The sequence below is a fragment of the Tetranychus urticae genome, chromosome 1 (genome assembly GCF_039701765.1).
Source record: "Tetranychus urticae isolate SD_2017Ah chromosome 1, NJAU_TeUrti_SD_1.0, whole genome shotgun sequence".
Taxonomy (NCBI): domain Eukaryota; kingdom Metazoa; phylum Arthropoda; class Arachnida; order Trombidiformes; family Tetranychidae; genus Tetranychus; species Tetranychus urticae.
Window position 1 is genome coordinate 13,372,420 of NC_142958.1, and position 26,509 is coordinate 13,398,928.

Genomic DNA, 26,509 nt, shown 5'->3' on the forward strand with positions numbered 1-26,509 from the left:
CTGCTTTAAACACGTGGTTTATTTCACATGTTTTGTTTACTTTTTCATTTTATTTATTTCAAGCAATTATCATTTTATTTAATTTAAACCTGGATTTATTATTGATAAAAGTAAGTATTATTTGTCCTGTTAATGTTCGATTGCTTCGTTTTTTATGTTAGAATCAATTAATTAAACGTTTTCACATTATTTATTTTGTTCCTAGTGGAAGAATCATTTATTGAAAAACGTACCAAAAAAACTGGTAGTTTTCAGAGTTTTGCTCTGAGTCGACCCTTATTAAGTGCGATTGTACGAAAAGGTTATAAAAATCCGACACCTATTCAACGTAAAACAATACCTCTTATTCTTGATGGAAAAGATGTGATTGGTATGTCCAGAACTGGAAGTGGTAAAACTCTTGCCTTTTTAGCTCCTCTAATTGAAAAGCTGTCTCGCGATAGTGGTAAGTATTTAATGTTTAGTTCATTTCTTTCGTTCATTGGAAATTAATCTAATAAAAATTATTTACAGGTAGAAGTTGTATTAAAGGTGTTATTCTTTCTCCAACCAGAGAGCTTGCCATGCAAACTTTCAAAGTGTTCAAAGAACTCAACCGAGGAACAAAGTTGAAAGCCGAATGTATTCTCGGAGGAGATTCTCTGGAAAAACATTTCACTGCTATGCACACAATTCCAGATTTGTTGATTGCCACCCCAGGTCGTCTTTTGCATGTTTTAGTAGAGATGGACATGAAATTACCTGATGTGTCAATGCTTGTTTTGGATGAATGTGATAGACTTTTTGAGATGGGTTTCAATGAGCAAATGACTGAAATAATTCGCCGACTTCCCGAGCATCGACAAACCTTATTATTCTCTGCAACACTTCCTCACTCTGTTGTAGACTTTGTTAAAGTTGGTTTACATGATCCAGTCCTCGTTAGATTGGATGTGGAATCAAAATTGTCTGAAAATTTAACTTCTTGTTTCGTTTATTGCCGTGACTCAGAGAAAATTCCTTTACTCTTGTATTTGTTGCGATTTGTTGTGAAACCCGATGCAATGACCGTTGTATTTACATCAACCCGTCATCATGTGGAATATCTTGCCGCTTTATTAGAGAAAGCATCAATACAATGTACTCAAGTCTATAATGCCATGGACCAAGAGGCCCGGAAAGCCAACACTGAATTATTTCGCAGTGGAAAAATTAAAATTATGGTCGTGACTGATCTGGCATCTCGTGGTATCGATATTCCTTTTTTGGATAATGTTATTAACTTTAATTTTCCAGCTAAACCTAAACTTTACGTTCATCGAGTTGGAAGAGTTGCTCGTGCTGGTAGATCTGGTACAGCCTATTCTCTGGTTTCAACTGAAGAACTTCCTTACCTTCAGGAATTGTACTTTTTCTTGGGTCGTCCAATCAAGATAGCTACTGCACAGTCAGAAATCGAAGATTCCATGATAGGTAAAGCTCCCCAAATTATCATCGATGACGAATGTGACACTGTCAATAAGTGGCATGAATCATATACTGATCTTCAAGGTATGAGAAAGGTTTGTGAAAATGCAACTCAACAGTACATAAAGACAAGAGCCGTTCCCACTACTGAAGCAGTGAAGAAAGCCAAAGAATTATCTAAAAAACAGATTTCAATTCACCCCATATTTAAAGTTAACTCAACAACTCCGCAAGAAGAAGAAAAAAAGGCCGATTTTCTTTCATCATTAAAAAGTTACAAACCTAAGGCAACTATTTTTGAAATTGGAACAAACAAAAAAGATTATGCTTATATAATGAAAACAAAGCGTGACAAACATGATAAAATTGTGGCCAAAGCTCAACGGAATAATGAAATACAAGAATCTGAAGAGAAAGACTTTCATGATGAAAGCTTTTACCTGCCTTATCGAGCTAATGACCATTATTCTGAAAAGGGACTTGGTATTGAGAACAGTTTTACTAAGGACTTGAATAATGCTGTTTTTGATATTAGTGGTGATGACCAAAAATCCTTAAACAAAACTAATGCAACACAAAAATGGTGAGTACAGTAAACCCTCTCAAATTGTCACGTCGTGGGATTAGCATCTTGGCTATTTTCCTATAATAATTAGGCAAAATAGCCCTTTTACGAATTTGATTAAATTTTAAAATTTAATTATTAATTCAATTTAGGTGTTTTTGATTTCTAATTTGATAATTCCTGTATTGAACAGTATTAAATAGTAATTAAGAGTCCTCTCAAAATTTTCCTAATTAAAAAAACTGAATTAAAAGCAATTGTTTACTCGGTTACCATGACTCTGGGACAATTAGAGAGGGTGACAATTTGAGAGGGTTTACTGTAATTACGCCAAAACAACTCATCAAATTTTTTTTCACACAAATGCAATTTATTGTTTTTTGATTGACTGCTTTTGAATTTACTGACTTTAACATGAACTAGATTGTTGATTGCTGATTTATTTAATTCATACAAACTTTTTCATTTTTCTTTGTTTTTGCAGGGACCGTAAGAAGAAAAAATTTGTTGGAGTTAATACAAACGATCCTAAAAAGAAGAAGATCAAAACTGAGAGTGGTGTTTGGATATCAGCTTCGTATAAATCTAATCTTTACAAGAAATGGCAAGAAAAGAGTAAAAAGAGCCAAGATGATGACGATGATTATGAAGAAGATGGAGAAATGGAAGATAAATCAGTTCAAGATGCTGTTCGTCAACGGGATCAAGCAATTAGCAAGCAAATGATGAAAAATAAAAGGAAAGGGTCTGGCAGTAAATCAGTTAAGAGTGAACTCAAAAGCAAAGCTGACCTTCTTAAAGAGAGAATGGCCAAAGAGAAGAAGAAGAAATTCATGCAATGGCGTAGAAAAGAGAAACTTAAAAAGAAAGGTCAATCTAAATAAAGAGGTAATAATAATGATGGTGATAAATGAAGAAAAGTATAGTTTATTAATAATAAATTTGGAATTGCAAGTGATGAAATTTTTCATGTGAATCTTAGTCCTTTTTTATCCATCCCATCCATTATTGCCTATTGCATGTTTCGCTCCTTTCTACTATCGTTTTTTGTTTTAATCAAAAAGGATTGAAGTGCAGAGTCACAGGATTGATTGAGATTTTTTAATTTTTGCTGTTGATAACCTCAACAAACATCAGATGATTAGTTTCTTGACCCTTTTTTATTTATCAAAAACACAACAGCAACCAATCAACCAACCACCTTTTAATCCGACGTTAACATTTAACATCAGAATTTTTTTGCTTCTCTCATTATTTGCTCGTTTAATTTCTGTCGATCTGTCGATGCAATTTTTCATCCTTTGCATCTTTACAAATGATTAATTAACTAATTTAAAACCATGAGCCATTTTTTCATGACTGAAAAAGCATGAAAAAAGAGCCAAGAAACCAATGAAAAAAAGTAATGAAAATTTTCAAATTAAGATTTTTTTCAATTGAAACATCTAGCAATCCTATTAAGTATGTAATTTTTTTTCTTTCTTTTCTCTCTCTCTCTCCTTCCATGAGGCTCCAAGGGTTTTAGAGGGTAATTTTATCATCACCATCACCATCACCATCATCTTCATCCTTACATCAACTCCTGAACATGAACATCATTATTTTTTTGCCACTTTCCCTACGAGAAGAAACGATTGATGGGGTTGATGGAGCAAGTAGAGAAAAGAAGGAGAAAAGAATCAAGAAAAGGAGATAACTTTATGACTTGAAAATAAGTACTATTGAGCATATTGAAATTACCATGATAATGATGGTGATGATGATGATCCGTAACAAGTCAACGGGAATGATGAAAATGACGTATCATTTTAAATATTAACAAGAATGCCCGGATAACCCTGTTGATTCATGAATGTTGCAAGATCTAGTTTCCAGTTTCTAAATGGACACTTTATACACTCACTTGATGATCCTTTTTTTTAGTTACCCGTTTTTCTGACCTTTAAATATCAAGGGATTTGACATGTAAAGAATCTATCCCTATCATGATTATGATCATGATTCTCATCTCCATCATTGAAAGTTGGATCAAGTCTCAAGCACACTAAAAATTGCACACTAAACAACAGCAGCCAAATGAATGCTCATAATCATTGCAGCAAGTTCAATGTGCCATTTGAACTAACTGATGAACCTCTAATACCACTAAAAAGCAACGGAGAAGTAAGAAAGAATAAAGATAAAGAAAAAGAGAAGATGAAGATGAAGATAAAATATGAGCAAGATGATTATTTGTTTAGGGTCATCAGCGTCTGTTTCTCATGTTCATATACACAATTATTTACTTGTTACACCGGAATCCGCTCAAATCCTGCGCTCACTTGGAACGGTTTTTTGTTGTTGCTCTGACTCTCTCTTTCTCTTCTGTTTCTCTTGATCGAGCAAAATCATCATAATCTACATTACATCATATCTATCTTCTGATTCTCCTTTTATCATGCTATCATTCATTAGCCCATTCTCATATCTCTTTCAATCATGTTTTTTTCCTCTCTCTCTCACTCTTCTTCAATTGATCCTAGGTCAGGGTGACTCTTATTGGGAATCACCCATCATCTAACTTGAAAGACTTGAAGTCTCAGCTCTCATGTTTTAAATTAGGAATCAGGGGAACAACCTATGATCTCGCTCAGATTTCAATCTTCTCGATTCTTATCGAAAAATCTTTTCATTTTTCTTTTCTCTTCCATTCATGTAACTATTGCTCACAAATTATCATCATGCTTAACTTTATTTCTTTTTTTATCCTCTTATCTTATTCCTTCAACACTCACCAAGATAACACTGGAAATATTTATAACGATGTTGACGATGGTGATACCAATAGTTCGTGGTCCCAATCATGTTTAGCGGTTTTCAAGGCAAAGATTAAAGGAGTATCACAAAGCTTACTAATTGCGAATACCAAAGTCAAATTATCCAGTCAATTAACCTTTGCGTAATGATCGCCCTCGCCATTTGGTTAACATTTTTTACTCTCATTTCCCATTGTTGTATCACACCTAGCTTATATCATCAGGTGAAGCTTAATGTACCGATGAGAGGAAATGTTGAACTGGCATTATCGACGTTAGTCATTGGCCGTGTTTGCCATCAAGTACTTTTGTTACACACCAATAAATATGGTGAAAGAGCCGTTACTGATCTACAAATATTTACTTATCTTTGAAATTATTTTTTAACGGATGAAATACGTACTGGTAATCAGAATGAGGCTGACTTTTGGGGATAAAAATCAATAAACTTCTAACCAGTTTTGGCGTAATAGTTTCTCAGATACTCTAATCATATTTTCATGATAATGTTAGAATTTTCTAAATTGATTCATTATTCTGTTACTATGTTTTAATTGTTGCAAGAGAGGAGAAAAAAAGAGATCTTAAACAAATCAATTTCTAGTAAATTAGTTTTCAAATATTCCAACATTTATTCACACTAGTGCAAAGTAATTACTTTTTTCTTGATGCAAGTATAATTTTTAAGGAAAGTCCTCAAACTAAACTGGTTAGATCAATCAAATGATAATATTAATGATAAATTAACAGCAACAAAATAGTAGAAGAGTGCGTGTACGAGAGAAAGTGATAGAGGAATAGAGTGAGTGAGTGAAAATCCATCAGTTAGACCAATTAACTAATTCACATTTAGTAATTCATTTAGCTTTTTTACGCATTACGCTCCTACTTATGCTGCAGCTCATCTTCATCATTATCATGAGCATCACTTTAAAGACAGAAAGGTTGAAATCTAGTTTAGTTTAGTTCGTGTAGAAGCAAAAGTGGCCTCACTTTCCGCCTTTTTTCACCAAAAAATTGGTTGGCCTTGACAGTGAAAAAGAAAGAAGAACTGAAAAGAAGAGGCAAAGAATAATATTCAAAAAGTATTAACAAAATCTGATGATAATGATCAAAGTTGGCTTTCTTTTGCGCTTTCATTTAATTTTGGGTAACATGCAATAGGATATTTATGAATGCATATATATCACAAGGTGAAGTGATTAGAGTGAGAAGAAGATCATGAAGAAAAAGAAGAAAATCTCTGTGATTTTTCTCTTATTGACCTTAATCTAGCAAGTTTAGTCACTACTTGAAAGTACAAGTGTATGTTCAATAGATCACCCTCAACTCTGCCCACTATTATGAGTAATCAATGTCATTTTGAATGTCATCATTATTAACAGACGAGATGAGCTGAAAAAAAGAAGCTAAAGTGCTATTAAAAAGTGTAAAGATTTACCTTTGGTCATGTGAATTTCACTTTTCTCACTTTTCCTTTTCTTTGCCCTTTTGTCAGATTCTTGTGTGATTAACATGAGTTATATATATTAACATGAAGATGAGAAAGGATGAAAGCTTAAACTTTTTTTCATTAACAAAGTTCAGGTTCATCAAGAAACCTGCCGCTGAATTTTGCCATGAACTTGTCTTTTACTTTCTTTATCATCATTATTCTGAGATATTGGATTATTATCTCTTTCTTTTTTTGCTGCAAAAACTCCACCTGATCATGGTTTTGTGAACATTTACTTGTATGATTAGCGGAACCTGATATACTGGTCCTAATCATTTAGCTGCTAACTTCAGCTTTAACTTTCCATGGCGTGAATTAATCAGGTACAATTTATCAAACCAATGTAGATAATTGTAATCATTTACATCAGAAGGCTTTAAGGTAAACCTTTCAGAGCAACTTTTCCTCTGCCATTCATCAAATAAATAACAGTAGCTGGATAAGCTTCGATTCAGTGTTAGTAAAAAGCAAAAAATTTAAAGTTAAACTTGATATAAACTTACATTGTTTTAATAACATGGTTGCTATTGAAGCTAAAAATGGTGATAAATCCAGTTAAATTAATTTAATAAATGAAGAACGCTATTCTGAAGATTATTTAAACTCAAACTGTAAAAACTAAAAACCAAACGATGTGAAAATACGTTCGATATACTATCGATATATTGAATTGAATTTGCATGATTTGTCAATTTTGTTTTCATTTTTCATTTGTCAATAGTTACTGAACTTGTTAAACTTGTCTACTCTAGTTTTATCATCTAGTTTTAATTGACCAGTGAGATGACCATTTAGGAAAAAAATGATGATGACCACCATTGGCTAATCAATCAAAAAAGATCAAGTTAAGTTTGTTAAGGAAAAATATAATCACCTGTAATAAATTCTGATCATCATCTTTTCTTATTTCTTTTTTTCTAGATGCATTCAACATTTACCAATTTTTTTACATGAAAAGTTGATCTTATCTTACAATCGGATCTAAGTCAATATTACCATTTTCGGTGATTAATATATTTCATTGGTTACTGTACTGGAAGAGAGAAACACTGTAGAGAAACAAAAACAAGAACAAAATCTATAGCTGATCGGATCATCTTTAATTTTGGACCAGACCAACGTCTATTTAGATTATTTAGTCTACTTATTTTTTGGCTTTTAAAATGTCTCCTTGTATTAAGGTCTTCTCTAAAGTCCATGGATAATGGTCAAAACCACAAGATGTTTCATCGACAGCAATTTATCTGCTACCTGTTGATACCTTTTATTGTTGTATCCAGTTGACACTCCTTGTACTTTTGGATCTCCTCCAGTTATGGACTGGAATACATGATAACAAAGAATACATATCTTTAAATTATCCAACAATTACAAGTGACAAGAGTGAGTGTATGTGTGCAAATGAAAATCAGATAGAAGGGGAAAGAGAGTGTGTGAGAGAGAGAGGATTGAAGAGGAGGAGAAAAAAGATGCGATTAATTCAATAAAACTGACGTTACTTTTTTCATCAACGCAACATGATACATAAATTTTCAATTCATAGCAATTAGCTAGCTCGCTATTTGAAAGAAAAATTAACTCACTCTCTTATAAGCTTCCACTTTACTCTCTTCCTCCTAACCTGACTCACTTACCTTTCTGAATCTCTTCCATACTCACCCAAAATCATCTCTCTTCCATACTCTCTCTCTCACTCTCATTCATTTACCCACCTAGACTCTCACCTTGTATCATCTCTCACTCATTCTCTCTCTCTCTCTCATAATCTCCATCCCCTCTTTTCTCTTTCATTCCTCCCTCTCTTCTTATCATTCTCACTGTAGCTTCTCTTTCGTTTTCATCATCTTCATCCTCATTTTCATCTTCATCTTTATTTTCATCCTCATCTTCATTCTCATTCTCATCTTTGTCTTCGTCTTCATTTTCATCCTCATCCCCATCTTCATCTTCATCATCTTCTTCTTCTTTCTCTCTTTCTTTCCTGATCTCTCTTTTTATATCGTGAGTCCGTAAATAAACGAAAGTATAATAAATCGGTTGTCCAGCCGAACTAGTTGTTTGTTTTTGTTATCATCACCTTTCAAGAAAGAGAAAGAAGAAAAAAGAAGACAGAAAATACAGTTTTATTTTCAATATCAGTAAACTTCATTTTTATTTGTAAATTGGATGTTATTGGTTACATGAACAGATAACTTTTTTTTCCCTTCAACTTTACCAAATTTTCAATGTTTAACAGTAACTCCAAAACCATTGCAACCTCAAATCTTGACCATTAATTGACCAACAACAACAACAACAAAATAGATAAACTTATCTTGCCTTTTGTTAACTTCATTCCTTACCATTGGAAAATAAATCTCTTTCCTTGTTTTGTTTGCAGTGTGTTTACATCTTCATTGTGCCACTTGAATTTACCCAAAGTCTCCCATTGTTATCATTGTTATTCAATAGCTTATTTTACCCTTCCTATTGAAGTTAAACATTAATTAATAAATTAATAATTGTAATCGTCAACTGCAAAAATTACTATTAACTAAACAAAAAATTAACAAAATATTTATAAAACCTTCATTTTTATCCATCAACTTACGTGATTACTTCAAGCTTATTTTCAACTCTTACTGTCTCTCTGTTTTCTCTGTTTTCTTTGTTTCCACTTTTTCTTTTTCTTCTCACTTCATTTCTTGATAATTTTTTTTACGGTGATTATACGTTTTGTTTTATGGTATGGCTCTCAAGGCAACCCAGAGCCTTCTATGTGCAGGTTATTATCCTTCGTCCTCATTGGCATCACCAACATTTCGAAAGCAGTTAACCCAAACTTGGTGTAAATTGGCCCAAACCCACCGAACCAGTAAATCCTGTGATCAAAAATTGTCAACGACACTTCTATCACCATCCAAAGCTTTAGTTTCCTTGAAATTGTCTTCCACTTCAAGAGCTATTCCATCGACAATCCAAACGAAACCATCTTCACCTGTATTTCCCACTGAACTAGTGACAGACTCGTGTCCAGTTAATCGTATTAATGATCCATCAGAATGGCAGCTTGAAACGACGGACGATTTTACAACAACCAGATATGTTGGAGATGAAATGCAATCCCAATGTCCGTTTTCAGGTTCCAAACAGTTTGCTCAGTCATCAGTCAATAATAGTGGAATGGATGGAAGATTAGTTTACAAAGATATTCACCAATTAAGATGTCCCAATTATTCGAGTGCACAACCCTTTGAAGAGATGCCAACACCTAAAAGTTATCCAGTAGTCGGTACAACATTAACTCTAATGGCTTTTGGTGGAGCCGCACATCTACATGAATATTGTGATTCACGTCATAAAGAGTTAGGACCCATTTATAGAGAAAAATTAGGACCCACTGAGTGTGTTTTCATTGCTGATAGTTCAATGGTACAAAAGGTTTATTCCAATGAGGGAAGATTTCCTAATCATATGGTTCCTGAGGCATGGACCATTTATAACGAGATTACCGGTGTCAAGCGAGGCCTCTTTTTTATGTAAGTTAATTGCATTTAAATTCAATTTGCTCTAATTCACTACAAATCTGTTTTATCACCAGTATCATCTTTTTTACCTGTTTCTTACTCTTCATCTGTTCCCAACACATCTCAACACCTTTCATTTGAATTTTGATACTTTACTTTCTTTTTCTTTCTATTTTCACCGACCCCGAAAAAAAATTAGATCATGACGATGATGAAGAGAAAGAGAGAGAAAGAAAAAAAAACAACATGATAATCTTCATCATCTTCATCATAATCAACAGGGTTACCATTTAGATTTGTTTACGTTTTTGCAATGCAGTTAATCTTGTGCCTTAAGCATATTTTTTACGGTTTTTATTTAATTTTTCTTCTTTTTTCTATTTTCTTTTCTTTTCTTTTTTACATCATTTTATCTTTTATTCACGCCATTTTCACTTTGAATGTAAACAAATAATTTACCTCTTACCTGTTTATCTCTTTTAACTGTCCCGAACCGTTATTTTGTTGTAATATTGCCTTAGAGGTAACTTCCGTTGGAAAGGCCGAACCAAGCAAGTTAATCAAGTTAAACAGTTTTATTTCATTTCTTCCTTTTTCGTACATCACTTGTTTACTAAATACTCATCACTTAAAAGCAACCAAAAAACAACCTAAAACTATCGTCCGTATAAGCTTCACATTCACTTGCTTTTCACTAGTTTTGTTTAATATCGATATATTTACAATATATCGATGAATATCATATTCAATGCTTTTCAAGTGATGAATCTTACAATTTATCTCTGTCAAAATTATTGATTAAAAAGAGAGAAAATGCAAAAAAAAGAAGAAAAATTTATTAAATTATCGTAACTACTGACGACATGTTTAATAAGCTCACCCACCGAGGTTAACCTTGGAAGGAAGAAATATTTGCGTCTGAATATTACCTTTTTTTGCTTTTCACTTTCACTTTTTCTTACTTTCTCTTCTTCTCGTCTCACAGTGGGTCACTGGTTTACAGAGAAATGAATGAAATTTGAACAACGTTTTAATGAAATATCTTTATAATCCGGAAATGTTTCCAAAAGTGACCTTGATTGATAAGTAAAAATGATTGAAATACAAGTAAAATGCATGTAAAAGGGTGTTCAGTTCGTTGAGAAACAAGGAAATGAGTTTTCGCCCGTACTCAATGAATCATTTTCAGATTTTAGGGACTTTTTTGTTGATGATAATTGACGCCAATTACATAGGTAAACTTAACCAGAACACCTTTATTGCAAAATCACGGAAGAAGATGATTTGCCCTTGGAAAAGAGTAAAAAGTGAAAAGATAATGAAGAGATGATTTTTTTTCTTCTTTTTTCTTCTCTTGTCAGATTCAGTTTCTATTCAAAGTTAACTGTTTTTTATGTGATGTTCACAGTCAATCTGTCAAGTTTCTCCATAGATTTCAATGGGAAGAAGAGGATAATTAATAATCATTAATTTCTCCTCGCTCCTCTTTTTTCCTCTTTAATTTTTCTCGAAATATGATTTATTCCTGATCAGGTGAGATAATTTATCTTTGCAAATCTTTTTTTAAGATGATTGACACCTCAAAACATACAATTAAATGTTATGCAATTTATTGATTAGAAAATATATTCAAGAGAAACCTTGAAAATACTGAAGATTGAAGAGAAAAAGAAGTTTTTTTGGATTCTTTTTTTGTGTTAATATAGCCTCATAATCATGTATATAATAAAATATTGTAATCTGCCTGTTAATTGTTTTAGTGGGCCGAGGTTATTAATGATAGTGTTGCTCAATTGTGTAATTTTGATTCCAATAACAACTGGATTTTGATTTGAAATTTTTCGTTGAAAGCCATCGGTATCCTGTATCCTATGTATAGCATAAACAAACATAATAAGTCAATTAGTTTCTGTATTTAAACATGATTTTTATCGATAAAAAGTTGATAACAAGGTCTACAAAACCGTTAATGATAAATAAACAAATAAATAGTCCTTAATTGTCATCAAGTGATGTAGTTGCAGCTCTTTACATTTGATTATCTTTCAAGTTTTCATCGCAACAGTCAATTGAAATCGATGTAGTGAAACAGGAACAATTTACAATGAAATTGTAACAGTAAAAACAAAAAGGTTTAACTGTAGAGATGACGATTCATTTAGTGAAGAACGATGAATTTGATTGTTGACTGAATTTTACATTGATTATGACTATGAGTATAGCGACGATGGGTATTGATGTCTGTCTGATAATGCCAATCAAGGTCAAGAGCAATCCGATCGAATTATGATTACTGTTCAAGTTTGATCAAATGCTTCCAGGTGATCAGATTATGCAAAAAACGGTTGAAATGCACAAGCGGAGATTTAGTGGGATGTTTATAATAAAAAAAACGTATCGTTGATGATGATGAGCATTACGGCTATTTGCGTCCAGAAAGTGCAATATTTGACTGTTATTTGTTGACGTGACGTTGAGGTTGATGTTTACGGACGTAATGTTGACAAATATCTCGACCTAATACCCATAACTGGATATAATGAGGAAGACAATTTAATCTTCATCATTAATTTTGTTGCGCGTTTAGATTCTCCAGCATTCCTTATTCCATTTCACTTTATGATCATTACATTATAATTTCCTTCTCGTCATCTAAAACATTCTGTTTTTTTTTCTTTTCGCAAATTGTAACTTTGATCTACAGGGATGGACCAGAGTGGGAAAGGCGAAGAAAAGGAATGAACAAGGTATTCTTAGCGCAACCCATAATTTCGGAATATACTGAGTCATTCAACGAAGTCGTAACTGATGTATTAAATAAATGGAGCAGTTTGGTTGAGTCCAACAAAGACGAAAATGGTCGCTCAGGTCTTTTAACTCAACTGGAAAGAGAGCTTTATAACTGGTCTATTGAATGTAAGTTTATTTTTCTTGCATAGTCAATTTGAATCCTTTGTCTTGGAATGTGCTTACAGAATTCTGAATATGAAATGTATTTCTTAAGCAAGATTTTCCATGATAACACTCAAGGTTGATTTTAAAGTTGCAAACCACTGCAAGAATTTCACTGCAGTTACTTTTGACTTCAAGGTGTGTCAATTGAATGCTATTGGTCATCATAGAGTTTGTAGTTTAACTGGTTTTCAGTCTAGAAAGGGGTCCAAGTTGAAAGCAAATTAAGGTTATTGAATAAAGTGAAAAGCAATATTCTATACTTGACACGGTAACAGTTTCGTTTTACGGACAAAGGCGTGAACATTAAAACATATGATTTTTTGGTTAGGTAAGTTAGATCAAGGGGCTGTTGGTTGGTCGGTCAGGTTAGGTTAGGTTAGGTTAGGTTAGGTTTGGTAAGGTTAGGGTGGGCTTAGGTCGGCCTGGGGCCTTAATTAGCTTCATTTAATTCAATTGTTCATAAAGAGCGCTCTTAAAAGACGTCTACCATTGGATGATTTTTAATGTTCACGCCTTTGTCCGTAAAACGAAACTGTTACCCTTGACACTACCAATTCAAAGTGTAATTGCCATTCTTTCTGTAGATTCTGAAAATAGAAACAAGAAATGAAAAGATGAGAAGAAGGCAAAGAAATGATAAAAAATGACACTTTACTTGAAATCAATGATTAGCTATCTTCTAGTTGAAATAAGAGTTCATCTCATTGCATTGTTTCAAGAAATGGTTATCATTGCTGTATGCTTAAACCAAAAACTTAGAGAGGCATTAAAAAGCGATAAATTCATTCTGATGTTGTCCCTTCGGGCTTTGGATAATTCAGCTGAATGATGCATAAATATGACTAACCTTGAAAGCTTCATGTCAAAGTTTAGGTAAATAAAATTTTTGTGACCTGGTTCGATGTCCAGAAAACAGAAACTGAATTGTGAAAGGAAAATAAAATTCGAGAGGCGAGCAAAAGAAAAATTATTAAGAGGTTCAAATAATGATAAACGGTATTATGTGCAGATGATACTCATATAAAATTGAACTGAATTGAAGTCAATTAAATGGAGCTTTTTTGTTCATTTACCTTTTTTGGTTCCTTTTTTTTTGCTGCGCAGTTTATGAGTATTTGATTGAGTGCAAAGGATGAAAGCTAATCCAAGGTAATCATCTCTTTATAAGTAATGAGCTGAAAAAAAAGAAGTGTGAGGTAAGAAAATATTCATTTAGCTATGGACATATGAATCTAAGGTTGAATTTTTTAGAAGTGCCTAGAAACAGTGAATATTAAAAAAAAGTGCAACCCAACTGTTTAGTGAAGACTGGGTTTACCTTACCTTGACTTGTAAGATGATAATGATGATGATAATTGTGATGATGGCATAAGAAAAGCCAAACTCGTTGATTCTCAGATTTTTGTAAATTCGATGTGCTCAAATTGCATGTTATTACTATTCAAAGATAATTTTCTTGAAGAGAAGAAGAGAGAAAACTTTCACCCAGTGATAAGATTCAAGGTCAACCCTGGATGATATCCACTTACGAAATGATCATAATTACTATCATCATCATTATCAATTGACCTTTGTCTTATAAATTCTAGGAACAATTAGGCCAACCATGCGTTTACTTATTCTTGTATTCAACCTCTGTTGCGGCCTTATTTATTTCACATCGACCTGCTTGCAATACCTGTTATTAAAATGCCAACCAAAATCTTAACCCAGTGACAATCTTCCCAGATAAACTTTGCATATTTGTACTTTTCGTCTTGACTTAATTTTAATTTTCTATTTTCTGACCAATCCTCGCCTTGGCTGAAAATCTGCGTAAATTAAATGCAAAGCTGCAACAAAAAAAAAGAGAGAAATATATTACTTAAATTAGTCTAAGAATATGCAGTAACCTTCATTGAAAAACATAAACTTACGTTTTAAAATAAAACTGGTATTTTACATAAAATGGACATTTAGTGCGTGATGAGTGAATTTCACAGGTTCCGACCACTCTCTAGAAAAACTTAAATCTTTGGTTTGCACAGGAGAACGGAAATTCACATGGACACACAGAGAATGTCCTTTAAGATTTAACCTGAGAAAGAGAAAAATAAGAATAGATTTAGTCTAAGCAAAGGTAGATAAAATATTGACATATTGACATATTGTTTGTTGATTTAGCCTCATTTTGCAAACAATGAAACCGTAAACTTGACCTTGAAATCGATTACATGATATATCGATTTACTGTCCATAATCAAAAACATTGGATAATTTGCTTACTTTTCCTCTAAATGGTTCTCAATCTTCCATAACTTTTCTTCTTGGGCTCTACTTTTGTAAGTGTGAGAGTTATAAAGAAAACCTTTTTTTCTCAAGGCTAAGAAGCTCTTCTCTAGGTAATTTTGAAGAAGAAGAAGAAGAAGATAAATTGGGGAAACCGTCTAGCAGAGGAAATCTATTACTTTACCAGACTCTAGGTCATGGTCATGGTCGTGGTTTCCATTACTTTCTCTTTCTTTTTCTCTTCACTTTTCTTTCCTTCTTTCCTTGCTTTTTCTTGCTGCTTTCCTTTTTCGGGACACTTGCTTTCTCTGGTTCTCTTTTTCTGCTTGACTTCTCTTTCTTTTGCCTTCCAAAAGTCTTATTCACTTTCTTTTCTGGCTTTCTTTGACCATGGATTCAAATTTTCAATAATTATTGAGTAGAAAAGCCATTAGAATATACTTGCTTCCAGTCGATTACCGAGCATACATTTAAGATTATCCGAGCCTTTTCCATAATATTTCAATTTGTAAAATCCCAGGCTTGTAATGTTTTACCAAAAGCATATTTGATTAGATGGTTAAATGATTGATAGACTTTCCAATTACTGATTCCTGTGAAAGGATAAAATAAAAAAAGATTATTAGCAATTAATGTGAGAAAGATGGTTCATATGAACAGTCTTTTATGATTTATTTTTAAACTTTAAATTTTATTACCTTATGTTAAGCAATAATCAATATTTCCATCTTTTATTAATGTAACAGCGTTATCTACAATGATTTTTGGTCGTCGTTTGGGTTGCGTTGAAACTTCTCATGATTTACGATATAAAACTCATAAAATGGATCAAGTACACCTCTTTGTCCAGTGTGTTCAACAATTATTTGTAGAGTCTGCTAAGATGACTCTTCTTCCTGCACGCTTGGCTCAACGTTTTAATCTCCCAGTTTGGCAACGATTTATGGAAGCTGCAGATCAAGCCCTTAGATTAGGTAATTTTCCAATAGTTAAATCGATCAACTCTACCATTACTAATATTTAAATGTTTTCCAATAATGAAATTTCAATACAGCTCGAAGTTATGTCGAAGAGAATGTTAAAGCAGCTCAAGATGATCCAGAGAATGGGTCCAGAGGAGTTTTAGAAATGCTTTTGGCTCAACCACAGATTGACCAAGAAGAATTGATTAGAATTATTGTAGATTTGTTTCTGGCTGCTGCTGATACGGTAAGAAAATAAGAATTAATATTTCAACATTACAACGAATGATTGTCAATTTAGAAACTTATCGTTTTTTTGTCTCGAAAATTTGAATTTGAAGACTTCACATGCAACTCAATGGGCTCTTTATTTGCTTTCAAAAAATCCTGAATACCAAGAGAAGATATTGAAACAAGTTGAATCAGTTGTTGGAAAAAATGGAACTGTTCGTGAAGAACATCTCAAACATTTCACCTTGGTTAAAGGAGTCATCAAGGAAACTCTCAGGTAATTTTTTCAGACATTCTTTCATCAGGCATTATTTGAGCCAATTGTACTTTCAATCATCAATTTGAATGAGATTTAGCTGCTTTTTTCAGCGCCTGTAAAAGCTTCTTTCCCTCAATGTCGCCAATCTGGTTCCGCTTTAAGTTGCTGTTGCTACATTGAAAGCAAAAGGGTTTTAAGTATTGACTGTTGATAAATTGCTGAATATGATTGACAAATTTACTATACGTGTTCATGTCAATCAAAACTAATGCTAACACGATACCCTAAATAACACTGATTCTGGCAATTTAGTTGTACAAAAAAGTAAAACATGAAGAGTTTACCTTTTTTCCCTTTTCAATGATATATTCTAGGCCGAGATCTGAATTAAGCGTGTGAGCGTATAAATTAACTTCAATCACTAAAAATAGAATCCAACCAAGAAGAAAATTCAGTAGATATTATACTCGTTTACGTCAATGGTTTCCCCATAGTCAGCGCAGTTTGAAATTATTCTGAAATTGAAATGAAGCAAAAAATATTCAAACAATTAATCATTCAATTTAATAAAGAGGTGGAAGATTTATTGTCCAAAGTAAGGGATTCTCCCTTATATTACTTTGATTGAAAGTCTCATTTGTCAAATGCATTTTGGAATCAAAATGTTTCGGTTTCAAAGGTGTATACAAGTAAAAGCTATCTTACTTGAAAGACATATAGAATCAGCACATTAACCAGCATTAAAGCATGATCCTCTTTGATAGTTTAAAGTTGAAATAGATTACTAATGAAAAGGCAGAGACAATAATTAGAAAGCTTGTTCTTCAATAAATTTTGATGATGATTAATGAAAAGAGGAGTTAACAATGCATTTTATCACTTACGAATTTAAAAGGTTTACAAAAATTTGGATGTTAATATGGGTCAAAAGGTAACTATCATGCATCTCAATAGCAAGCTAACTTTGAGATGACCAATTTGATAAATGAATCAGTACTTAGAATGCCTTTGGAGTTAATAGATTCCCAGGGAGGGAATTCCAGTGTTAATACTTTTTTGAGGAGGAGGAAGAGAAGATGAAACTAATGAGTCAAGTGATGGTTTGAGATGAGCTCTTTGATTAGCTGGCCCATAAATAGAATTTAATACCTGGACAGAAAAAAAAGAGAAAAGAAAATTAAGTGATGATGATATCTAAATTAATGATTAACGTGATCTGGGGTGAGTTTAGTAATCAAAAGTGTTCAAGTGCAAAAAAAGTATAATGATTCTGAAGAAGAAATCAAGTATTTAGAACTTGATTCAGCCAGAAAACTTGGATGAAGCTCAGTATTTAATCAGCCAATTTCAAGTAAACCACGCAGTCAGTGAATGCTTCAAGAGGAAAATGATCTCATTTTTTTCAACTTTTTCTTTTATCTAAAATAAGGGAAGATTAAGTGACTCGAATAGATCTTATGAATTATCTGCATTAATTTATTTAATTGATAGCAGACTGTTCATTACTTTTGAACTGACATCGACTGTTTCATGTTCTCAGTGCACCATAAATTAGTTTATAAAACACTTACATTTCATGGTGTTAACAAAGAAGACAGTTTAGCCCCTTGGAAACAACACTAGTTGAAGCAGTTAAACCTTCACTTCATGGTCAAATTCAAATGAATCGAGTCGCATCCGTATCCGGGCATACATTTCATTCTGGTTTTCCTTTGCTTTCTGAATACTGAATTTTTCTACCATGATCAGCCCCTTAGCAGCTAATATCTAGAAAAAGTAACTCATCAATTTAGCATCATCGTCATGGGCGTATCACAAAATCATCTTTTCATCGTAGACTTCTGATCCTATCATGAAAAAAAGAGAAAGGTGATTTTTAAGACATGAAGAGATAAGAAAGAAAGCTAAAGGAAATCCAAGCCCAGCCGGAGGCTCCCTGAGGCCGATTAAAAAAGCGATTTACGGACCTGCTAGACAGAAGGTCTGGCTAGTCTTGTTAATAATCATCTCCAAGGTTTCTTTCTTTATGGGACGATGATAAAAACGATATTATGATGATTATGGAGAAGATCTTGTTAAGAGTACGTTTAACGCGTCACGTGAAACTTGGACCATTTGATAGTTAATCATTGAAATCACTCCACCTTCTTAGTTTCCACGCCTGATTGTCAGCTAAAATTCACATACTCATTGAATATTGGCGAGCCCACGCTGTTGAGTTAACACGGAAAACCAGTCCGGTTGACGTTTCTTAGTAATCTATGTCAATAAGTTTGAACCTTTCCTTAGCTTTTGCCAGCTCTCAACGGTCCTTTTCAAGGTTCTAATGATAATTCAATTTTAGATTATTTATCAGCTTCTTTACTCTTTGATCCAACAAGGAATTTTTCTTTGGTCGTCCTCCTTAAGGCCAATCAGGATAGGGTTGACTAATAATGACTCATCAATGTGATCATTAACCGCCTATTCTATTCATTTTGTGCAGCAGTTAGCTAATGGAAATCTATGGAAACAAATCAAAGAGTTATGTTAGCAATCAAAATCTTATAGGAATATCAATAAGAATTACTGTTCAATTTGCTTGCCATTAAAGTCGTCAAATTCTTTCTATCTAAATACATCAAATAACTGGTGTAACATTCAATAAATTCAATTGATGCTCATATAGATAAATGTAAATAGTGGATAAGATTACTAATTTTTGCCTTACCTCTTAACTCTTTCAGATTGTATCCTGTTGCTCCCTTTATAAGTCGAAAACTTGATCGTGATATTGTATTAGGTGGATACCAAATTCCAGCAAATGTAAGTTGAATATTATTGTAGGATTTTTTGATTTTCTATGAATCTTTTTTTTGCTCATTTCACTAATCTCTTAAATGAATTTTAACTTTTAGACACTACTTGCCATATCCTTATACACAACTGGTCGAGATGAAAAGTATTGGACCGATGCAAAATCCTTTAAACCTGAAAGATGGGTCAGAGAAGAGTCAAATAAGAAAATAATTAACAGTCACGCTAGCTTACCTTTTGGGTTAGGCATTCGATCTTGTGTTGGTCGTCGAGTTGCCGAGGTCCAAATGCAATTTCTTCTTTCAAGAGTAAGTATAAAGAAAATAAAAACTGACAAATTGTGAGAAAAGAAACAGTTAAAAAGACAATAGAAAATATAACCAATAAGCATTGAGTGAGCCTGTGAACTAGTGAGTGTTATCAGGAGTAACAAAGGCTTTGTGAATAAGAGTTCAATTTTAATGTTAACCGTTAAATGTTTTGCCTTTTCTCAGATTTAGCTGATAGTTAATTAGTAATTTTTTTAAAATATTTTTAATCTTTAGCTTAATGGAAAGGAAAAATTCAAAATTTTATCGAGAAAAATCTAAACGAATCTGGAAATCAACCTTTTATGTTACTGTTACTGTTTTTGCGTCTTAGTATCTCTTTCTTTTACTTATCAGTTCATCTAAATAACTGACTAATATTTTGTTTTTTTTCTTGTTTCTGCTTCAGATAATTCAAAAATTTTACTTCGAACCCGGAAATAAAGAGGACATCGGTATTAAACTACGAATGATTACCACTCCAGAGTCTCCGATACATCTACGATTAGTTGAACGTTCAGCTGTTTAACAAAACCTAACCTGAAAACCAAACCAAACCAAAAACAGCTGTTTAACTAAACTTCTATTTCAACAAATTTTATCATATTTCACTCATCATTTCCACAACCATCTTGAACATCATGAACCATCAAGAACAGAATTTACAAATGCTGTTCTTAGTCGATTATCTCATTGGCGATTAACGAGATACATTTTTAACCCACCGTTTTGTAATCTTGAAAGGACCATCAAGTCATCGATAGATTTGAAAGGAAAAGCAGAAGTGCAAAGACAATGGAAAAGAAAAACATCTCTCAAGAATCTCATCTCATCACATCAATTCGTTAATCAAATCTTCATACCTTGTTTTAAATCTTTGCATATATTTTAATCAATTTATCTAGAGTCTAAATTCCCACGCTAGTACTAAAAAAATTTCGTATTAAGAGACTTATCAGCTGAGGCAAAGTGATAAATTTTTATATAAATATATATATTTAATCATAAGCATTCAAATTTATTTAAAAATCATAAAAATTAGTAAATGAAAATGAAAAAATTGATGAAGCTTGTTAACGTTTTAAATACCATGAAAGTTGATTTCTCTAAGTTATTGTGATATAATCTAATGTCATCTTGAATGATCAAAGATCAACTCTTCAATTTTATATCTCTTTGTTTATTTTAATAACTGCACAAAGATTTAATAACCGTCGGATTACACCTTCGTAACTTTTTTTAATCGATTTTTATACAAGCCGTTAATAATATGCATAATTGTGATACCTTTTGTCATAAATTTAATCTCCCTATTGATTGAATTTAAAAAAAAGCAACAATAAAAAACTCAATCAAACAAAAAACAAGGAGAAAAAATAAAATTCAAATGATTCTCGTTCATTAATGCCAATCAGTTGAAATATGATTCTTTGCCAGAACAATCAAAAGGTTACTCATTCTGGGAAACACAATTCATTTGATGGGGAAGTTGATGGCCAATAACAATAACAACCTGATAGTTATCGAATCAAAGACAATGAAGTTTATTTACGGTGTTTTGCTCGTCTTTTCGTGCAGCTTTGCTCTTACCTTTAGTTCCGATGATGGTCGATTACCCTCGAAGGTACCTGTTTATCATCCACCTTATGATCCCATTGATATGGAACAGTTTAGACCCAGAGTAAAGGGATCTGAGGTTGCGAGACGGATCCAATTAACCTTCCAAGAAGCACTGAAAATGGTTAGACGACAAAAGCTGCAAAGTTGCGTTGCTCTCATTATTTGTACACTTGCCTGTGATCCTCATGCTTATGGGCCAGACGGAGATGAAACTTACTCCAAGTTGATTCATTTTAATCATTTAAGCAATTCAACTCAAATTCCTGAAACCAATTCCAAGGATATTGCCATGTTTAAAGACGCCGAACTCAAAGGAATAGCTCATGCTAAACATTGTGACCTGTGTAAATCAGATTATCCTCGATGCCGTCGAGAAGTTGTAGATCTGCTTCAGATGTTCTTGAATTTTGAAATTCAAGACTAAAAGATTGACTCTCGTTAACCGTCATTCCCAATAAGCAGACAATTACACCTTCAATTTACATTGAAACATTTCACAGTTCTCAGCCATTCGCTTAATCCAATGTTAAATAGTTTTAACTATTCAAGTTCATTCAAATGGACAATTGACTGGTAATCAATCCATATTGCCTGATATTTTAACTTATCAATCGATTTAGATTCATTTTTCACTCGATTCTTGGACTACTTTAAAACCAAGGATAACGCATTGAATGGTGAATTATTTTGGGTTAACTTGGAATAATATATCGATGCAACCTTTTTTGATTATTGTGTTTATTAAACATGTATTAATTATGGTATAATCATTTTACAATAATAAAACTGTTTGTCAAAAGCCAGACAGTTAATGTCTTGATTGATTGATTTATTGATGTTACGTGAGTTTGATTTACAATGTACATCTATTAACTTGATCATAATATCATTTGGATGATTCAAATTTGATTGCAAAATTAAGGAAAAGGTTGATAAATTCATTCGGTTGATTCAGTTTTTTAGTTTCAAGTATAAGTTAGGTACAAGTACATGAAGTAAAACTACATAAGTGTGCTTGATGAATCAGATTAATCAAGATTAGTTATTTATAGAGACCTGGAAAGTGATCAAGTCATTTGTAAATCAGTGATTCTCTATTGATTGATCACAATTCTTATAATTTATTACTAGAAAATGTTCATCTTCTCAGTAAATGTAAGATATAATTTTGTGATTAAATGAACGGGTAAATAGCACAATAAGCATATCTTTTTTACAAAAATAAATTGAGATTCCATGTATTTCAAGATCGCGATTAACTGATAATGAACATTAATTGGCCTTTATCTCAAGTATTTTGGACTTTGAATAAACCTTTAATTGCACACGAAACTAAATTTTTCTCACAGAAATTTGTCAACTTATGGCCATTATAAAAACTGTCCGAACGATTCACGATTGCATATATTGATTCTTGTTGTGACCTTTTAGTTGATCAAAGAATACGATTTACTGTTCAATCCTGTTTAACAATCATGCCTTACTGCCTTCAACTGGTTGATGTTAAAGTATGAGCTTAACAAATCAAGTCTAACTTCTTTCCATTAATTTATATTTTTCATTTCGCTCAACTACAACAGAAATCAAACGATGGCCAAGAATCGACTGATTGCTGCCCTGCTTCTGCAAGCAAATGCTTGATAATCAAACCCTGTGGACCGACCACGTAAGTTTTGACATTATTGAACATGTACATTTTACATTTGTTTAATGATTCACATTTTCATTGTTATCGTGTTCTACATGGTAATTGATAAGATAGATGTAATCGTGAGTAAATTCAGTTAGAGAGACTCTTTGATTGTTAATGATCAATTTATTCTCATTTTGTTGTGATCAACAGTAAGAAACAAGTTTTAGTTAACAGATGCTTCTTGTTGCTCTAATCTTGAAGAGATGAGTTTATTGGAATATTTAGCTCGAGTAGTTTAGACGATCTGAAATAGTTTTGTTAGCTACATTTTTCTATGGAGGGAATTGAATTGAATCAATTGAATATTAGTTGTTTAGAGCAAGTCATTTGAATTTATTATCATCTGGATTTCTTGATTTATATCATTCATAACTTGAATCATTACCAATAGCCAATAATATCCTTGTACTACCTTTTATTATAAGATTGTATTGCAAAAATAGCTTCGATAAATTTTTCAGTGTTCAAATATTTTTGCTGAATAATGAAAAGACCAAGGAAAGCTATAATTAATTAGCTAATATCTATTTTGATTGTCTATCACAATGGCCATCTTTTAGTAAGGTTGATAAATCCGAAAAGTCTGGAGTTGGTAGCTGTTGTGAACCAGGCAATTGCGATTCTGGTGACTGTGTTTGCATCAAGCTGAGCGCTTTGACTGAGTAAGTAAATACAAGTGTTTTAGTTGAATTGTTTAGAGACAATCCGTTGAAATAATCTCTCTATTTGTGTATTACGTTTTTTAAACAGATCAACTTGTGTTATGCTAAAACCAGGAGACGCAGATCAAAAGATCTGCGTATGCGTCTACTAGACTAAACTGGACTGAATTTGGTATTTTGGAAATTGGACCTTCAGATATTTAGCTTTTAGAATAAAAAATCAAATTGAATAAAAATGATAAAATTTGATTTTATTGCATATTGAATTAAATTGTCTCTTCTATTTTCTTTCTATTCACATTTGAAATGACAAGTTCTTAGGGTGAACTAGTTTGACTGAAACTTGCCATCGTGAATACATAAAACAGCTTTTCTTGAGCATATTTTTTTCCAAAACATAAACAAGAAATTAAAATAAACTTGTCTCAAAGCTTAGAATAGACAGGTGCCATTGATGGATTGGAAATGGGACTAAGATGACCACAAGTAAGTTTACAATTGCATAAACAAGTACAAACTGGACCTCTCAACTCAATTCTATTTAAATTCACAACTTGAGATCTCATTTGGGCCAATGTTTGTGGATAATCTGGAACAGGTTTAAGACCAATAATGTCTGGCTTTGTAGGATAAGCATCATCTCCTGGTAGAAGTGATATTGCGCCATCGGAATAGGTTGAAATGACAGGCATCCATCGTTCAATTCCAAGAATTTCTCTTTGTTTAGCAAATCTTTCAACTTCATCAAATTTATTCAAATTTTTCAACCGGGACAGCTCATAAAATTGCGGTGGAGCAAGAAAAACACCTTCATTCGTGTGTTCATCAATTATATCAGAAGGTGTACACCACTGGAAAAGAAAGAAAAAACTGATTAGAATGTTTGAAAATTTCTTTTTCAATTTACCAACAATAATTTAACAAAAAAAAACTGTCAACTTATTGAAGCAATTAAACTCCTACATTAAAAAATAGCCAGATTTAATGTAATTTTTAAATTGCAAAGATTTAGCATAAATCACCTTCAAATTGGTAACTTCGGTATTATCAAGGACAACTTTGGGCTGTTTGTCCAAGCAACAAAGGTAAAACATGGTGTCAAATCTCTTATGTCCAACTGAAATAGGAGTAAGCCAATCCCACCATTCATAGAGAGACCAAATATTGGGCACTTGATTGAGTTGATTACACAGATCGAGAAAGGCCGAACCATTTTCTCTCACTTTTTGTCGCCATTTAACCAAATCTTCATTGTTCAGAGTGTTGCCAATCTCATTTTCCTGTTTATTACCGCCATTTGGACTGATCAATAATGCTACACCTGCAAATACAAGAATCAAAATATTAATTTGTGAGAAATAATGAAAAAATTGAAAGGAAATGCTATAACTATACACTGATTGCTAGACAAATAAAGGGAAATATCAAGTTAAAACAATTTTTGTAAAACATTTTTGAATGAAATCATGTAGCATGGTTACTTACTTGTAACACTTAGCTGAATTCATTTTGTTATGAGTTAATGATGAAGGGGAATTATTAGCTACTATTTCAAGATGGTAGTGAGTAGTACAGGAGTGAGTGAATAAAGTGAGGGGATAGAAATACAGGTTGATAAATGAAGGTGTTAGTTAATATTAGGCAAAAATACTTTAGCAAGGATGATTGAGCTAAAAGCTCCCTCAATTAAGTGGAAGATGGTAGTGCAAGTTAAATTTAGACTGATCAACAATGAAGTTAAGTGTCGACATTTTTCCTTATTTTGGACTTTAAAATACTTGGAAAAGGAAAATATTGAGGAACAATGGACAAAAATCTTGTGTTACATGTTTTATATGGTTATATACCTGTTTCTTCAAACGTTTCACGAATAGCGGCAATTCTTAAAGCAATATCTGGAATGAGAAGATTTCCAATTTGAGTTTCATTATCAACATCTAGTAAAATGTTAGGCTTCTGAATCATAGACGGGCGAGGTCCGGAAACTCGAGATTCAATTTCACGTGTAAGATTTTCTCGCTTGAATCCTAATCTTTCGAAAAGATTCCACCATTTTGATGAATAATCTGATAGCTCAACATGACCACCAGGAAAAACATAGGCTGAGGCCATAAAAGAGGAAAGATTGCTTCGTTTAACCATGAGTATCCTGTAATCGGTAGATATTTGTTTCTTTCGGGACTTTAATTTCTCATCATTGGGCAAGACACGACTGGATACAACCAAATTTTGACCCAAATCATGGCCAATCTTTTGAGTTAATGAAGCTCTGGCAACTATGATAAGAGTTGATGCTTCTTTCCATGGAGTAGTTGACATTTGAAGCTGTTTAAGAAAATCACAGATGCTTGTTAATCAAATAGAGATGAATGAATTTTTGAGCCAAAATTAGGTAAATAGGACAAAAGAAATGATGATGACGAATAAAACTGATTCAAAAAGGTAAAAGAAAAGATGAATCAAAATGAAAGATTGATAGAAGTGGTAACAATGAATTTATAGTCCATTTATGACTGAGTTAATTAAAATTGAAAAAATAATGAATAAGAATTATAATAAAAACGATGATCTGAAAATCACAAGGTAATGATAATTTGATGTACAAGTTATTAACATATTCAGACGTACTACCAAAATAAAATGAACTTAACCAGATTACAGGTTGAAAGTTGGAAGCAGTTGAGAGTAGGTCAACCAAACGAATCAACAAAACTTGTCAAACAGTTATTTATTATTGTTGTTAACAGTACCGATACTTTAGTTTAAATTGAACAAGGTAATTTAATAAGGAATTCGCATGAATTTGAAATTTACTAGACGTTTGAATTTTTTCATAAAATGTTGATGTTATGTAACAATCAAAGATTAAATAAATGTAAACAATTGTAGTCAGCAATTTGCTGACTTTAAACTCTGCGCTTTATTCATTGTTATTTTTCAGAGCCATC

At 32.6% G+C, this 26,509-nt stretch overlaps 4 protein-coding genes and 5 long non-coding RNA genes across 13 annotated transcripts; 4 read left to right on the top strand and 5 right to left on the bottom strand.

Annotated features, from left to right (window-relative positions):
- The first annotated feature begins 41 nt into the window (after positions 1-41).
- On the top strand, positions 42-5,276 carry LOC107361345 (ATP-dependent RNA helicase DDX54). Of its 3 annotated transcripts, none has more exons than XR_001568501.3 (6): positions 42-110; positions 206-445; positions 514-2,029; positions 2,496-2,899; positions 3,521-4,174; positions 4,790-5,276. XR_001568501.3 is itself a non-coding variant. In XM_015928164.3 (5 exons), coding segments are annotated over exons 1-4 (2,157 nt in total). In that variant the 5' UTR covers positions 42-109; the 3' UTR covers positions 2,896-2,899; positions 4,790-5,276. The 3 variants fall into 3 exon arrangements, 1 of the variants encoding a protein (XP_015783650.2); XR_001568502.3 differs by having other exon boundaries at positions 3,529-4,174; XM_015928164.3 differs by lacking the exon at positions 3,521-4,174.
- Positions 5,277-6,977: 1,701 nt separating this feature from the next.
- Positions 6,978-22,026, top strand: sad (Cytochrome P450 family protein sad). Its single transcript, XM_015928008.3, has 9 exons — positions 6,978-7,145; positions 7,223-9,819; positions 12,512-12,723; positions 15,777-16,004; positions 16,085-16,239; positions 16,334-16,500; positions 19,209-19,287; positions 19,380-19,586; positions 19,996-22,026. Exons 2-9 carry the CDS (start codon positions 9,029-9,031, stop codon positions 20,113-20,115), a joined length of 1,959 nt encoding a protein of 652 aa, XP_015783494.2. The 5' UTR covers positions 6,978-7,145; positions 7,223-9,028; the 3' UTR covers positions 20,116-22,026.
- LOC149094614 (uncharacterized) lies at positions 11,396-12,518 on the bottom strand. Its single transcript, XR_016197937.1, has 2 exons — positions 11,840-12,518; positions 11,396-11,676 (listed from the first exon to the last, which is right to left on the bottom strand). It is a non-coding gene; the product is annotated as an uncharacterized LOC149094614 (long non-coding RNA).
- On the bottom strand, positions 13,303-14,226 carry LOC107361233 (uncharacterized). Of its 2 annotated transcripts, XR_001568475.3 has the most exons (5): positions 14,086-14,226; positions 13,836-13,937; positions 13,610-13,681; positions 13,418-13,516; positions 13,303-13,349 (listed from the first exon to the last, which is right to left on the bottom strand). It is a non-coding gene; the product is annotated as an uncharacterized LOC107361233 (long non-coding RNA). The 2 variants fall into 2 exon arrangements; XR_003082093.2 differs by lacking the exon at positions 13,418-13,516.
- Positions 14,698-15,354, bottom strand: LOC149094615 (uncharacterized). 2 transcript variants are annotated; one of them, XR_016197936.1, is made up of 3 exons: positions 15,215-15,354; positions 15,028-15,139; positions 14,698-14,839 (listed from the first exon to the last, which is right to left on the bottom strand). It is a non-coding gene; the product is annotated as an uncharacterized LOC149094615 (long non-coding RNA). The 2 variants fall into 2 exon arrangements; XR_016197935.1 differs by having other exon boundaries at positions 15,210-15,351.
- Positions 16,827-19,386, bottom strand: LOC107361234 (uncharacterized). Its single transcript, XR_016197934.1, has 6 exons — positions 19,193-19,386; positions 18,450-18,985; positions 18,054-18,329; positions 17,367-17,631; positions 17,188-17,266; positions 16,827-16,997 (listed from the first exon to the last, which is right to left on the bottom strand). It is a non-coding gene; the product is annotated as an uncharacterized LOC107361234 (long non-coding RNA).
- LOC149094616 (uncharacterized) lies at positions 21,071-22,026 on the top strand. The gene has a single exon (XM_089266263.1). It carries the CDS (start codon positions 21,079-21,081, stop codon positions 21,628-21,630), a length of 552 nt encoding a protein of 183 aa, XP_089122389.1. The 5' UTR covers positions 21,071-21,078; the 3' UTR covers positions 21,631-22,026.
- A 592-nt stretch (positions 22,027-22,618) lies between these two features.
- LOC149094617 (uncharacterized) lies at positions 22,619-23,827 on the top strand. Its single transcript, XR_016197933.1, has 4 exons — positions 22,619-22,714; positions 22,787-22,872; positions 23,460-23,561; positions 23,650-23,827. It is a non-coding gene; the product is annotated as an uncharacterized LOC149094617 (long non-coding RNA).
- On the bottom strand, positions 23,792-26,509 carry LOC107361388 (acyl-coenzyme A diphosphatase NUDT19). The gene is made up of 3 exons (XM_025160656.2): positions 25,409-26,509; positions 24,584-24,882; positions 23,792-24,412 (listed from the first exon to the last, which is right to left on the bottom strand). Exons 1-3 carry the CDS (start codon positions 25,878-25,880, stop codon positions 23,987-23,989), a joined length of 1,197 nt encoding a protein of 398 aa, XP_025016424.2. The 5' UTR covers positions 25,881-26,509; the 3' UTR covers positions 23,792-23,986.